The 16,977-nt window shown below is 37.0% G+C and overlaps 1 protein-coding gene across 1 annotated transcript in view; it reads right to left on the bottom strand.

Moving 5' to 3' along the window:
• Window positions 1-15,792, bottom strand: part of LOC149529558 (protein unc-13 homolog) — a 58,551-nt gene extending 42,759 nt beyond the window's left edge. Inside the window, exons 1-3 of the mRNA XM_089810766.1 lie at window positions 14,910-15,792; window positions 3,482-4,336; window positions 2,486-2,941 (exon numbers count right to left, since the gene is read on the bottom strand). Of these exons, the coding sequence (XP_089666892.1) occupies window positions 2,486-2,941; window positions 3,482-4,336; window positions 14,910-15,329 (1,731 nt within the window). The 5' untranslated portion in view covers window positions 15,330-15,792. The remainder of the gene's footprint in view (window positions 1-2,485; window positions 2,942-3,481; window positions 4,337-14,909) is intronic.
• Between the last annotated feature and the right edge of the window lie 1,185 nt (window positions 15,793-16,977).

Below are 16,977 nucleotides of genomic sequence, written 5' to 3'. Positions count from 1 at the left end.
GTAAGCCTTTAACAGGGCAAGCTTCATTCAAAAGATTTTGTAAAATCCTCTAACACAAGGTGTCTTTCAAAAAGAGACCTGTAAACCCTTTAACCAGGTAGCTCTCACAGGATTTGGTAACCCTAACAGGTTACAAGCATTCCCAATAGGATGTGTTTCCAGAAGAAACACTTGTAGCTCTTAACTGGGCACCCCTTTACATGAATTATAAGGGCTAGAGGATATATTACTTTCACTGTGGTTTTCACCCTCACACTAAGAGTTTCCACATATAAAATCTATGTGCCTCTTCATGAATGATTTTATGCTTGAGTTTATATGATTTTATCTCACTGCATTTATCGTAGCATTAGCGGTTAAGTGGTTGTTATTAAGTGTGTTGAGAATGACAAGAAGGTTAACCGGTTTGATTGTTGGTACTAATTCACCCCCCCCCCCCCCCCCCAGTACCAATTGGGACCATCATAAATGACATCTTGTGGAGGTTTGATGATGTATTTGAATTCCATTTACTATTGGCATAGGGTTCACTTAGAGCTGGGTGTGATATATAATGGCCTGATGAGCGTAGGAAATTCCTTTATGGTGTGAGCTTCCTATGAAATGGGGCATGGATGTTGCTTGATGTTGGGCTAGTACCTTTATCCTCTTACCAAGCATGAAACTTCATTTCAGCAGTTCACAACTCTTATAGATAGAATGTCTTGCCATTTGGGACTTCCAATAAGGATGGAAATGAATGTTTGTGGCCAATTCTAGAGGACTTTAGAGTTACTATTGTTAGGTGGGCATGGAGCTTCAAGGAGCTGTGCAGGTGCTAATGCCTTCATTTTGGATCATATGGCTTGTCCCCAATCCTTTGTGATCACAGCTGCATGATCAAAAATTTATTGAATGTAAATCCATAGACAAGAGGTCATAATTTTGATATTTTGTAGCTTTGAAAATATTATACAGAAAATGAATTCTTCCATCATCATTTGCAACTCAGAGTGAAAGAAATGAAGAATATTAAGTGTATGATTGGATGTTTTTAAGTTTCGTAAACACTATGTTGATGGAAATGTGAACTAAACCCACTAGACAACTACCATGAACAAAAGTAATTCAAAAAACTTCATATGAGAATGCATAAAACTATTTGACAAAATGCCTAAAATATTGGGAAAAGAACAAAATTTTGGCATAGAAAATTGGCTTGGGTCATTACAAAAATGCCTACCAAATTTAGTTAGTTAAATTCTTGGACATATGTCGTGTCTTTAATGTTGCTGACCTGTATTCATAATCAACTAGAGCAAAAAATGAGTGGAAGATGAACAGAATGTGAGGTAAAGCAGTTATTGGACCAAGCACTCGCCAAAGAAGAAAAGAGAGCAAGTGGAATAAGTGTTGAATACTAAATCGATGGCTACATGGTCAAGGTCATTTAAGATGTATTTTGATAAGTGTGAAGGTCTATGTATTCTTATCACTCCTGGATCACAAAAGCCGACTTTCTTAAGTACAGCCAAACAGCTCTGCCTTTTTGGGACAGAATTAAGAAGTTCAAATTTTCTGAGAGACGATAATGATGCAGTCAGTCTCCCTTAACTTCCTCTTGCACACAACCAGTCAATAAAATGCAGTTCAGTTTTTTAGGACTTACTGTGTACTAATTTTGGTCAACAGTTGGTAGTTTTTCTGTTCTCAAACTTTTAGACTATAACTGTGATAATCTTTCTATATTTTACATTGACTAATTAAAATACGTTGGAATAACTGTTGTGGTGGTAGTGGGTGGGAAGAATTGGTAATTAGGAGTCAGATTTTGGAGGGTTTTGGTCGTAAGAACAGGGCAAGGAATGGGGAGAAAAAAATGCACAGCCTGAAGCTGGATATTGTGTACACTGAATCATTTCTATGGTTGTCTTTGTAGTAGTTTCGAAGTACAAAGATAATTTAGAAATACTTTAGTGAGTATATTAGTACATATCACTAATGGTTGATTTCATGACTATATAAATCTCACCATTTGACAATGTTTAAATGCACAAGTCAAAACTTCATACAGAATAGGGTATTTTCTTTTGGAAACTAAATTGCAGATTCAACGGTATCATGTCCCCACCACGACAACATTGCTTTTACAGAACAAATTGCAGCCTCAATCAATAATAATGCCTAAGTGATTGAATATAAGACATTAAGGGGTTGTTATATTGATAACAACCAATTTCGAATATATGAAAAATTATCCTCCATTTTCCTCATATTGAAGGAAGGAACTAAAAGTATCACTGTGCTCTATAGTATGTAACAGGAAATATGATTTCTTAGAATATTTTTAACAAATAACAAAACAAATGGCTTCTTTGATATTGTATTCAACATATAACAGACTACTGTAAAAATAATGATATTAAAGGAAACAGAATTTTCCTGAATGCAAAATCTTTCTACACATAACAATGAAAAGTAGAAAATGAAGCCATAAATAATATACCTCTTGCTTTATACTACCATTCACACATCCCTGGAGTCTGTCTAGTCTCTCTTTGAACCATATTTTAGTTAAGTCTGCTAAGGTGGAATTAGCCTCATAGGGTGACATTTCCTGCATGACCCCTTTTCCACCATCTTCACAATCCACTGAGTCTTTAACAGCAATTTGGACTAGTTTCTTCTCTAAACTTTCTGCAGAGAGCAATACTTGAATGGCCTCAGGTGTCAAAGTAGGAATACCTGATAGATACCGTTTCAAAACTCTTCCATAACAAGAATGAAGAGTAACAGCAGCAATGCCTAATGGAAAGGGGTGCCACATCTTCAACATTGGGCTAAAAGCATCCTTCTCTTTCCTTGCAAGTTCCCAAGTATCTTGTGCCATCATCAAAAGATCTGGATTTGGTATTCCCTGTCCTTTGAAAAGTGTAGTCCTTGCTTCTACATGTTCTGCCTTCTGTTTTTGACAACAAAGTATTTGAGATTTGTATGGATATTTTAAATTTTGTAAACAATATTCACCATATTAACAAACCACAACAGACTATAGTCTGTAAGTGTCAATTTGGGAAACATCAACACGTACAAGGACACCATGCTTACAATGATTAACATGAGCACGTCACTTTTTGAACAAGCATCAATGTGTATTTTAACTAAAATTACATACAAGTTTACAACTAGTACTTAGTAGAGCCTGGCTCATTTCTGAGGCACATGAAACAAACAGTGAAATACTATGATACACATTGCATCGATTTTGTGCCTTCGCACTATAAATCCCAGATATATTTGACTACCGTAATCATGCATACAAAGTTACAAACAGATGTTATAACTATTACTGTTCCTTGCATAATGGCAGAAATACAGAAAATGCAAATTTATGATAGAAAATACAAAGTATGTACGAGAATGGAAAATACTCTGCCATAAAATATCACAGAACAATTAAAGTTACTGGTAAAAAATGTAATACTAGGCTCCCTAACATTACCTTAGAAAATGCACTCTGGAGGGATGACCGAATATAGATATCAATCCTATTGCGTGAAATGTCCAGCTTCTCTTTGTTCTCCTGATGAACATTCTCAGCTAAGACTTTAGCAGTTGCCAATGCAAGAGAAAGGACACTCTGCATAAATCCAGGTCCACTGGCATGAAATGTATCATGATAAGAAAGAAGTTTCTTCTCTGCCCATTCCAGTATTGAACCCAGTGTAGAATTGAGAACCCTCGTGTACAGAGGATCTTTGGCTTTTTTTGCATCCTTGTCCACCTCTGTTAGCTGACTTTCTACTGCTCCAAGAAAATCTAACTCTATTTGACCTGTAGCCACAAATTGTTGGAAGAGAACCCATGTAAAACAAATGTTATGAAGCATCTGGTTGAACCCTAGGACTCCCCAAGTCTTCTTCATCAGGTCCATCACCCCATCAATCTCTTCAATAACAGTTGTCTGTTCTGTACGGTCAAAGCAAGATCCAAGGAGCATAAGGTAGAGGTGTAAATTTAGAGGAAAGGCATCAGCCCAATGGATAAACTTTGGTGTTGTCCCATCGTTTGACCTGCAAACTAATTCAGCAACTAAATTGTGTAATTCTTGCATGGTCTCAGAATTCTTTCCCATTTCGATAGGTTTATCATCTGCTCCCTGTATTATTTCTCTGAACCTTACTGCAGCAATACTGGGATGTTTCAAAGGAACATAGGGATGTACTAGAATACCCAGCTCAAGGATTCTCAGCTGGCGCTTCTGCCATGCATGATACTCACACATATCAAAAAAATCTGAAGGTTTTAGTTGTTGTAGTAGTTCAAAAGGAAGAACTACAGTATCTGCACGCTTTCCCTGATGTTGTAGTGAATAGCAGAGAGTGAGAAGTCTGGATGGAACCAATGTATTGTACTGTAGTCTTAAGTTTTCAATAATAGAAAGCAATCTAAGATGCTAAACAGAAATTACATGTCCAATATTAATCTACATCCTACTTCTTAAAGCGACACCTCCCATACCAAAAAAATCATCATATGAAAGAAACGGAAATAACTCAAAAAATAGCAATAAAATGAAACTTTGAGTAAAGGAAAAAGACAAAAGTAACAAAAAAATGGAAAGATATTGTGATTTGAGAAAAAAATGTTGTACCAAAAGAGAAAGGATGGAAAACACAATGCCAGTACAAAAACTGAAATTCTTTAAAACAAACAAGACTGAACTAAAATACAAACTTCATGGATGTTAGTATATAAGCTCATATATCTCTCAAAAAGTAATCAACATAAAAGCTTCATAATGAATAAATCCAGTTAGATGCACGAAAGTCCCAAAGTTCCTTACATGTGAAGGTAATATGGTACACAAAAGGGTCAAATAGAAATTTTAATAGAACATCACAAGCACAGTTTACCTTATGAAACATATGCAAGCACAGGAATTTTTTAATCTATTACTATTAGTGTCATTAACTACTAATTATTTTTATTCAGATCTAAAAATAAATATAAGTTTCTTCAAACTTCCTTCACAGCCTTGGAGTGGGACATTTCCAAAAATTAGAATTGTTGGCAAATTTCATGCAAAATTGAGGTGTGTAGTCATTAAATTCACCTAAATACATCGCAACCAAAATTTGAAAATTTTCCCCAGATGTTAGCTTTTAACATTTATTGTTCTATATATTTTCCAAATTGAAAGATTCCCCAAGTATTCTACACTTGAATCAGGTCCCCATCTCTTAAAATTTTCTGAGTTCCTGACTCACACTTAAGTTATATACTGTCCACCAAGTCTAATTTTGGCTATGGTCGGAATAGCAGGTAGAAACATTGACTGAGGTTGTTGGTAAGTTAATAGGTAGTCTTCAACACTGGTATATATGCCAGGTGCAGGTTCTAGAGAACTTTGGTACTACAGACACCCTTTAGGCTTGGTGTCTAAGCCCAAGAAAGCTGCTACCAAACTGTAGGGGTGCAAAATTTGAGAAATTTAAGGTAAAAAATATATCCGGGTATCCAATTTGAACAAACATAAGGTAAATGGAAAGAAATATTTATCCTCTTGCAGGTTTGTACAAAAATTGAAGGTGAATAGAAAATTAGGTGTAATGATCCCATCTTTTAGCAGTTGACCAAGTGTGTGTGCATTAGCCTTGTTCTACATGGTCCCGAGGGCTAACGAAGGGTTTAATGGGATCCTGGAGTGTTTTGGCCTAGTCATTTCCAGTTTGGGCCAAAACGAAGTTGATTTACTCAGTTTCAGACATACTTACTATTTTTAGTAAGTCGGCAGGACACAATACAGGTCAATTTTGGTGATTGGAATTCGATACTCCTCGGTGAGAGCTTTCCGATGAGCTATCACTCGCATTATTCGGAGTCCGATTGCTAATACATTTTAATGCCTGAAGTTTTATTAAAGTAACGTCTAGTTAATTGTAAAATATTAAAGTGTTACTTTAATATTTATTTTATGGTAGTATGTACCTAAGGGAGACATAAGGGGTATTTTAATATATGTTTTATATAGTACACATCTTTTATCCCACATTGCCCATATGAGTTGAGCGGACCCTTGGAAATAGAATAAAAGGAAGCATTTGTGGCTTCATTAGGCAGGTTGAATATGAGAAGAAATTGGTATGTGAGTTGCAGCTTTGTTCTTGGCATTTGAGGACGTCTATCCTCTCTTGTAACATTCTAGACGTCATTCCCTTGGGGTTTGGCCTTTGGAATTCTTTCTTATTGGCTTCATTATCAGGCAGTTTAGTTGCATTTCCGGCTACAGGCAGATTTGATATTTCGCTCATATCTTCTTCACTACTTGTCCGACGCTTATGCCGCTTGGAGGGAATGGTATTATGAAGGTAGTGGACTGATTGGAGGACAAAGTATTGTAGCAGCAAGTTCGTAAGCATGGGCTGGAGTATTATGACAATATTGCTGAAATAATTAGTGAGTTGATAAATCTGCCATGTATTTGGTTTTATGAATTCTGAAAATAACATTTTATTAGCAGCAGTTCATTTCCACTTTGCATATTGTTGTAGTTTCTCTCTTGTTTATGTTGTATGATACCAATTCCATGCACGAAACACAACAAACAAATAAACGTTTGATTTCCAGAGTTATAAGGGGTTTTAAGAGGTTGCATGCAAACTGTTTGACATAATTCCTTTCAGCAATTTGGTTTAGTTAGTTGGGACATCCAAGGGTGTCCATTACATTAGGGGTGCCCAATATGAAAAATATAAAGAGTAAATATAAAGAAACATTTATCCTCTTGCAGGTTTAGACATAAATTGAAAAATTTAAAAACAAAGAGGTTAGGGGAATCAAATTTGAACAATATATACAATAAATATAAATGAAGAAAACTTGGGGACACGTCCCCTACCCCCAAACCCTCATTTCCATCCCCTACGTGTTTCCAAGACAACCGAACGCTGATGGAATGTCCCCCTCCCATCCCTGATTCTTTCAAATATAGGAGAATCAAAACACTTATTCTCGAGTTTTAAAATTTAAAAAATGCATTGCAATGTTCCCATCAAAAAATAAATAAGGTATTATAAAACTTTGTTAATGGGACTGATTGAGTTAGCATATCTCGGGACCCGCTTTTATTTTATTTTATCCAGAGGTGTTCACCTTGTCATGTGTCAGCACTTAGTTTCTCCCTCAACAGGGTAAATATGTCCTCGGGTTAGATTATTTTGGTATGCCACTTATTTCTTTTTGTATGTACGAATTCTGTGAGATTTTGCTATTGTTTGCCATTTTAGAAGTGAAAGACCTTCCCTACTTGGATATCACAGTTTCCATGGGTCTCAACCCTCACCCTATTTCATTTTGTGTTTTCAGTCTCGAATTTGGCAAATTAGAGACTTTATCATTGTTGGAAATCAAGTGTATTTTCTTGACATCAATTCTATTTGTCCTAGCTTAGTCTATATTATTAATTTGTGTGACATTATCATAGAAGGTAACTACACGACATACTATTGTACGGTCACCAGGCAAGTTTACACTGCCCAAATTTGACTTGGCACATACTAGATAATATCAAACAGAATCAGCACCAACAACCATCTCGCTACGATCCCCAATAGTCTATCACCGTACGGCCCCTCTGTATGGCAATTGTGGCATCCTCCTTCCCTTACACCTTATCTTGCCCACTGTACATGTGCTTGACTCTACCGTACGAGGTGGTCTCCACTTGTCACCATACGAACATATAGAAACAACCATATGGTCTACTTCTATTGCTATCATATAACATCATCTACACCAAGACTGTATACTATCTAACATCCCTCACATTCACCATAAGCGGCATCATCTTCGTACAGTCACACTTGCAGCCAATTCTCCAAACACTTCCTTCATATGGTACAAGCAATCTATACGCCTCGCCCTCCTCAACCTGATCCTCAACCATACAAACCCTGCTTGCTAACTATGTGTAGGACAAATTTTGAAATGAATGGCCATACACAGAGATTATTCTTGTGAGTGCCTGATTAGGGACATTACAGTGATATCAAAGGTAGTAATCATGCTAGCCTACGGATAGTGAATACAAGTTTACACCCAGAAACAAAGGTTGTACCATTCAGTTGGTAGAATGGGAGATTTCCAAGATCCTATTGCCAAAGTTATGTCATTACTAAGAGAGCTCACCAAGAATTAGGCACAGATCAATGACACATAGTGACTCATGAAGGAAACACTACGAAAGTAGGCCAAAGGCAAAATATTTGGAGAACACAATGGACATAGTTATGAATCAATTACAGGAAAGGAAAATCCTCATCCTGTAAGCTCTCGACCCTCCATGTTGACCTTCCCTCCACAAACAGAAGCACCCCGCAAAGGACAGGAACCAACTTTTAAAGAAATGCAATAATAGTTACTAGAAGATTGGAGGAATGCCATTATGGAACGGGATATATCTTATAAAGATAATGCCAAATTAAGAATGAGGTTACTCTGGTGGTGGCAACCACAATTATTTCAATGATGATCTCAAAAGGAAATTAAGGAAGTTAAATTTGTCATAGTTTGATAGATCTAGAACAATCTCAGCACAGGCATGGGAAATGAAAGCAGATACATACTTCTAGTTAAATCCAATACAAGGAGAGGAAGCAATTAAACTTGCCACACTCCACCTGGAAGGAGTGGCACACAAATGGTGGCATAATGGTATGGTTACACTTAGACATGACCAAGTAAATACTAATGTTGGGTTTACAAAAAGGCTCATAGATTGGTTTGATGGCAAAGATCTCAAACTCAATTTTGAAGAATTGGCATAGCTGAGGCAAACCAGGTCAGTTGACAATTACATTATTGAATTTTAGAGATTCTCCATAGTGGTTACTAACATCTCAAAGAGATGATAGACCATGTATTCATGGATGGTCTAACATAACCACTGAAGTTATGGGTAAGGGATTTCAATCCCATCACCCTCTCAGAGGCTATCAAGAAGGCTCGAAGTATGGCATTATCATCAGCCTCATCTTCTCGGAGTTATTTGTACACCAAACCATCACTGGCTTCGAAGAAAAGAGACAACGAACCCTCGCCAAAGAAGCCTACATTGAATGAAGCTATCAAACAAGAACTTGGGAGGAAAAAACTATGTTTCAACTATAAGGAGTTGTGGGAACCAAGGCACAGTGCTTGGGAAAAGGGAAAATACACTACATTGAGGTCATGTTAGATGGTGAGGAAAACAAGAGGATTTGACACCCGAAGAAGTTAGTTGATAGGAGGTTTCCAAGCAGGCCAATTTAAACTATATAGAAATGAACATCACATTGGTATGGCACAGAGGTACCATCGCTCTTGTTGGTAGCCTGAGGTGCATGATTTTCAAGATATGGGGAACCCTCCAAGGACAAAGTCATAGTAATGCTAGATAGTGGAGCCACGCTAAATTTCATGAACTTGTCACTTGTAAAGTGAAGGGGTCTACTTATGGAGGCACACATGGAGCACTCCTATCATGCACCCACCTAGTTCCCCAACCAAGCATTACCATGGGAAACCACATGGTGACACAGGATTTCTTTACAGTGGATCTGGATGACATGGAGGTCATTTTGGGCCTCTAGTGGATGGAAACTCTAGATGAGTACACACAAAGCTTCAAGCGGTTGGACTTCTCCTTCGTAGTTGATGGGAAGAAGGTTGTCTTGAGAGGGATGGCGAATGAAGGACCGAAGGAGGTTTCAACACAATGGATGGAGGTCGTCTTCTAGCATGAGGATGTTGCATGGGCAACACACTGGTTTGTTTCGACAAAGCCTACAAAGGGGCAACGAGCATACTACCAAGATGATGAGCTTTAGGTCATTTTGGATAAACATGATAGGGAGTTTGTTGACATTCCACCTAGTATACCTCCCCATCGAGGTTTTGAGAAAACCATCAAATTGGAAGCCAGTGCCAAGCCAATCATCACCACACCAGACCGTCATCCCAAGAAGTTCAAAGATGAGATTGAAAGGACAATTTAGGAATTTCTCAACAAGGGATGTATCTGACCTAGTTCTATCCCCTTTGCATCATCAGTGGTACTAGTGAAAAAGAAGGATGGGACATTACGCATGTGTATGGACTACCGTGTGTTGAACAAGAAGACAATCAAAAGAAAATCCCATATTCCCAAGATCAATGAACTACGAGATGAGTTGCATGGCATAGTCTATTTTTCTGAAATAGATCTTCGTTCAAGATATCATCAAATTTGCATGCAGGCACATGATGTGGTAAATATGGCATTTTGATGTCAGTACGGACATTATAAGTTTTTGTTCATGCCACTTGGATTAAAAAATATGCCAACTATGTTCCAATCCTACATGAATCGCATCTTCAACAAACAATTATGTAAGTTCATGTTGGTATTTTTTGATGACATTCTTATTTGCAATAAAACATGGGAAGAGTATTTGAGGCATTTGGATGAATTCCTTGAAATTATAAAGGCACAATCGTTGTTTGCCAAACAGTCCAAGTGCGAGTTTGGGATGACAGAAATATTATATTTGGGACATAGCATCAACAGATATGGAGTACAAGTTCACCAAGAAAAGATTTGGGCTATTCTTGATTGGCGCCGCCAAAAACTCTCTCAGAGTTGCAAGGATTCTTTGAACTGTGCATTTACTAAAGAGGTTTGTAGAAGGTATCTCTTAGCTCAGTGCGCCATTGATGGATTTGACGAAGAATGGTTCTTTTTAGTGGAGTGAACAAGCACAACACACCTTCGATAAATTGAAGGAGGCAATGAGTATTTGTCTAGTTTTCGCACAACTAAATTTTAATAAACACTTTGTCTTGGAGTGTCATGCCTCCAAGAAGGGCATTGGCGCCATATTGATGAAAGATCAGCACCTGACAGGTTTTGAGAGTTGGAAGCTCACCCAAGGAAAACGATTATACTCCATCTATGATAAAGAAATGTTGGCCATCGTGCATGCCCAAACCAAGTTTGACAATGTCTAGTAGGTGCCAAGTTTGTTGTGCGTACTGATCACAATAGTCTAATATACTTTTTGGAACAGAGGGATCTGAATAAGACACAACAGAAAAGGGTAAGTAAGATAGAAGCCTTTGATGTTGATATTGAATATGTGAAAAAGAAGAATGTTGTGGCAGATGCTCTATCAAAAAACCAGCCATCTGTTCATTATCCTAGATTTCAGCCGATTGGAAGGCATACTTGTTGGTGGACTACTCCAAAAACACTTTTGCATGTAAGATAATGGATGGTGACATACAGGATGACCGATACAAGGTAGTTGATGACAACATCTACTACAAGAACAAGATATACTTGGTACTTGAATCGACAATGAAACATAAAGTCATGAAGGAAGTGACCTCCTTGCCATTGGTTAGGTATCCAAGATTCCTCAAAACCTATAGACAAATCAAGAACAGCTTTTTCTGGAAGGGTCTTAAGAATGATTCTTGCAATACATTTGGGAATGTGTGACGTTTCGACAAAAGAAATCTGAAAAAACATTATCGGTGAGCTTGTTACAACCATTACCAATTCCTAAACAAAAGTGAGATGACATTTCCATGGACTTCATCACCAGAGTTTCGAAGGTAAATGCCAGAGATTGTATTTTTGTGGTGGTCAACAAACTGATGAAGTATGCACATTTCTTCGCCATCTCCATCAAGTTCCAAGTTGCACAAGTGGTTGACTTATTTTTCAAGGAGGTTTTCCACCTGCACAGATTACCACAAAACATAGTGAGCGTCAAGAATAATCATTTTCTCAGCATCTTTTGGATAGAACCATTTCAATTGGCAGTGACGAAATAGTCACCTAGTACCAACTATCACCCCCAGACCGATGGACAAATAGAAATCGTGAACAAATGGCTAGAGGGGTATATCTGAAACTATGTTTCAACACAACAAAGGGCATAGGTCAAATGGCTTCATCTAGGGGAGTACTGCTACAATACCACTTACCACATGTCAATTGGGATGACACCTTTCAAAGCTCTTTACGAACATGAACCCCGCTCATTTGTGGAAATGGTTTTGGGCGATAGTCATGCGCCAAGGGAAAAGGACTAGCAACAAGGACAAGACATTTTGAGATTCCTAAAGGAAAATCTCCAGCAGGCATAGAATCAAAAAAAAGATGTCTGCTGATAGGCATCGAATTGAGAGAATTTTTGAGGTAGGCGACCTAGTATATCTCCAACTTCAACTGCACAAACAATACCCCTTAGAGGTAGGAGGCAAAGAGAAGTTGAGGCCACGATTTTATGGTCCATATCGTGTAACTCATCACATAGGCGAAGTTGTCTACGAACTTGAATTACCGCAAGAAAGTTGCATTCACAATGTCTTCCATGTATCCTACCTAAAGAAAGCCATGGGGAAAAACATCACTGTATCAGTAGACATACCACCTCTCAACGAAGAAGGGAAGTTGGTTTTGGAACTTGTTGAATCATTGACGTTCGAGAGAGGAAACTAAGGAACTGTACCATCAAGGAATCTTTGGTACGTTGGAAACATTAGCCGCTTGACAATGCCACTTGGGAAGGCGAACAAATCTTAGAACATTCAGCATTGCATATGCTTGAGGACAAGCAAATTTTGGGATGTTGGGACTGTAATGTTCCTACCATAAAATAAATAAGATATTAAAAACTTTGTTTATGGGACCAATTGATTTAGTATGTCTTAAGGACCATTTTTATTTTAATATATTCGTAGGTGTTTGTTGTGTCATGTGTCGGCCCTTAGTTTTTCCCTCGGTGTGGTATATATGTCCGTTGAGCTGGATAGTTTTGGTATGCAACTTATTTGTTTTTGTATCAGCAAATTCTGTGGAATTTGGCTATTGTTCGCCATTTCGAAGGTGAACAACCTTCCCTTCTTGGCTATCACGGTTTCGGTGGGTCTCAACCCTCACCCCATTCCATTTTGTGTTTTCAGTCTCGGATCTGGCAAATCAGAGGTTTTATCATTGTTGGAAATCAAGTGTATTTTCTTGGCATCAGTTCTATTTGTTCTAGCTTAGTCTATATTATTAATTTGTGTGACATTATCATAGGATGTAAATGCACGACATACTATTGTAAGGTCATAGAGCAAGTAAACACCACCTGGAGTTGACTTGGCACATATTGGACAATATCCGGCAGAATCAGCACCAGCAACCATCTCTGTACTTCCCCAACAGTCTATCACCTTATGACCCCTCCGTACAGCAATTATGGCACCCTTTCTTTCCCCCACACCTTATCTTGACCACCGTACACCTGCTTGACTCCACCATACAGAGTAGTCTCCACTCCACACTATACAGACATATAGCAGAAATCGCACCGTCTACTTCTATTGCTACTGTATGACATCATCTACATCCACGTTGAATGCTATCTATCATCCCTCACATTCCCCGTAAGCCTCATCACCTTCGTATGACCGTACTTGCAGCCAGTCCTCTAGTCACTTCCTCCGTACGGTATAAGCAATCTGTACGCCCCTCCCTCCGCACCCTAATCCTCAACCGTACGGACTCCCACCTGCTAACCACGTGTGGGGCAAATTTTGAATGGAACGGTCATACATAGGGATTACTCCTGTGAGCACTTGGTTAGGGACATTACATGCACTATTTTATTTCTTTGGATTATCATACTTTATTTCCTCTAAAAATGTTTAGTATTTAGCACTGACCATAGTGGCTGCCATTGGATGATCCCCTTCTGCAAGAGCGTGATAGTGACTGAGATGGTTATGAATCTTTGGATGTTGATAGCCCGAATGAGGCTTAGCTTCATAGAATGTTGTACTTTGATCTTGAGACCTCTAGATACGTGTTTGAGACTGTTGGATATTGATAGATCATGGCTTAATGATGTTTGAGACTGCTGTTATAATACTTTATTGAAATTGTTTATGCTTTTATACTACTGGTCTCTATCATTTTTTAATATGATATACAAGTACGCTGCCGCCCCCACTCATGTCCTGCTGTCCGCTGAAAATGGCCCTCTAGGAAACATCGTGTAAACACATCCCCCTGTCCCTGTCACCAAACTCGTGGAACTTCACTGGAAACAAATCCTTAATATCTAGCAGGTTTTTATAAAAGAATGAAAAACTTACAAGGTAATATAGAGATTAGAGGTACCCAATTGAACAATATCCACGATAAATGGGACAAAAATCCTTATCCTCTTGAAGATTTAAACAAAAATTGAAAAACTTATGAGGCAAATAGAGAGTTTAGGGATATCCAATTTGAAAACAAATCCTTCTCCTCTTGCAGGTCTAAACAAAATTTGAAAATTTACAATGTAAATAGAAAGACTGGGGCAACCCCATTTGAACGATATATAAGATAAATGGAAGGATATCCTTATCCTCTTGCAGGTTTAAACAAATATCGATTAGGCATATCCAATTTGAGAACAAATCCTTCTCCTCTTGCAGGTCTAAACAAAATTTAAAAATTTACAATGTAAATAGAGAGACTGGGGTAACCCCATTTGAACGATATATCAGATAAATGGAAGGACATCCTTATCCTCTTCCAGGTTTAAACAATTATCGATGAACTTATAAGGTAAATAGAGATATTGGGGATACCCAAATTCAACATTCTATAAGGTAAATGGCGAGAAATCCTTATCCTCTTGCAGATTTAGACAAAGAGAGAAGGCCGGCAAGGAGATGTGATGGCTTCGCTGATGTAAACTCTGCGGACATAAATCTTACAATCATACTTGTATAGTTTGGCTAATCTGATAAGATCGCTGGATCCAATTTTAAAAGTAGAGGAAAAAGAAAAGCAGTTGAAACGAAATACCCATAAAAACCAAGCTTTGAATTGAAAGTTAAACATGGTATTTCAGATAGAGTACCTGTCCAGTAAAAATTCTAAGCAAGCCCTGGCGAAGACGAGTGTCACTCTGCTCTGAAATTCCAAGCTGGTCTCTGACCACCTCTGACATGCATGGTCCCTTCCTCGATTTGGAAGAAGAAGAATACGAAGGACTTGCACTCTTACTACCATTACCTTTCTTCGTTGTCTTCAATCCCAGTGCTCTTCTTATCTTCGCAACCGGACTAGTCGGTGCTTTTTCTGACCGAGGACTAGTTATATATGGAAGAGTGTCATGCCTACAAGCATATGATGTTCGACAACATGTGATCAAAATCTCATACGCACTTTCTTTCAAATACTCATCAGAGACATCCAAATCTCCAAATGGCCAACTCAATTCTGAGGCTTCCGGAATTCTGAAATGGCCATTGTCTTCCTTTTCGGTTGCACAAGCCATGCTCCTCTTCAAACTACAATTACTTCTTGATTTGTTTTTGAAACATCACTCTACTTTTGGCCTGCGATTTCAAGGTACTAATTACCAAATTCTGATATAAATGAGGCCCGAGAAGCCTTCCACTAACTTGCGAACTAGCTTCGCTTTGGGTTTTTCCGCACAATATAAAAAAGCAAAAGTTGTCAGCCCATTGAAGCGAAATGGAGAGACAAAAACCCGGGTATGTACGATAAACAACGAACATATGTTCAATCGCTAGTTTTTTCTATTTAACAGTATTACTTTGTCAGTGTCTCAAGTGTTTGTCCCATTCCGTTTCTTGGTTCAAAACACAGGGATTCACGCTACATTGTATACCTTGTAGCATAATGCAAGCTTGAGAAATTTGTTTGTTCGACAAGGACGAAGTGCAGGAATTTCCAAGGTAAAAACAATCTGGGCAATCATATAATGCCGATTCAAAATTGTTTTAAGTTGGTGGCCTCTTTGAATTCCTTGTAATTTGTCGTTTTGGAATTGATCAAGAAACAAGAGCTCTAGTTGAGCTCGAGCTACGTGATGGTTAGAAAGTATATAAAATAGATGGAGGTTCTTAGGTGCTTATGACCATGTTGTCAAAACTTATAATGGGTGTAGCTGAATGGTTGTAGTGGCTTAGTCTCAAGATGTTCAGATCTTTGGCAGGCATGAATTGCCTAAAAATTGTAAATATTTACTTCTACTTAATAAAATATAAAAATTACTTAGAAAAAATAGAAAAAAAATAGATTGAGGTTTTATTTGTAAAATACATTAAAAATTACAAATTAATCAATTTTAAATATTTGATCTTCTTTATGTTGTCTTATTGTATTAAAAAATATTATTAAAATATTCAATATTTTTAAAATATTATTAAAAATCATATTTACATTATATACAATAAAATCATTTATTTATATATTACATGTGATATGATATAATAATCATTTTATATATAAAAATAAGTTATTAACCATTAATATGTTATATTGCATATCTTAAGTTTTGTATTGATTAATTTATTATAAACTTTTAAAATATTAAAAATAAAAAAATAAATTGAAAGAAAAAATAAATTTAAAAATATAAATTGGTGACAAGTGTAATTGATTTGGAATTAATGTTGATAATTAATATTGATTAGACATTTATTTGTGAGGTGGAAGATAAAATGATTATCTTTTTTAAAGTTAATCCACTTGTCACAAATGTTGAAAAGATAAAGTTCTAATTAATGCATTCATTAACTAATGTTAGAAAAATATTTGAATTTTTGTTGGAGAAAATTGAATATTACCCCTACAAAAATAGAGATCAACCAATCACAAATAAAGAATTAATGTTTCAAAATTCATTTAAAAATAAATCATTGTAAACTTTAGTAATATGTAGACTTTGCTCATAAAATATAATTGATGACCATAACCAAAAACATTTATACCTTGCCTATGATAGGCAGGGACTAAAAATTATGACACTCTTGTGAGGATTCTAATGTGAGGAAGAAGTTTCCAATTGAAGATATAACAAGTTTCCCCATGAATACAGAGTCAATGAAAAAATGAAGATTGATATTGTCATGGAAATTTGATTGAAATTATGCTTTTTAATTATTATTCTATTAAAT

Source organism: Cupressus sempervirens, chromosome 11 (assembly GCF_028749045.1).
Source record: "Cupressus sempervirens isolate cs-2001-9-10 chromosome 11, ASM2874904v1, whole genome shotgun sequence".
Lineage (NCBI taxonomy): Eukaryota > Viridiplantae > Streptophyta > Pinopsida > Cupressales > Cupressaceae > Cupressus > Cupressus sempervirens.
Note: the sequence above shows the minus strand (reverse complement) of the source record. Positions and strands in the feature narration are given on the sequence as shown.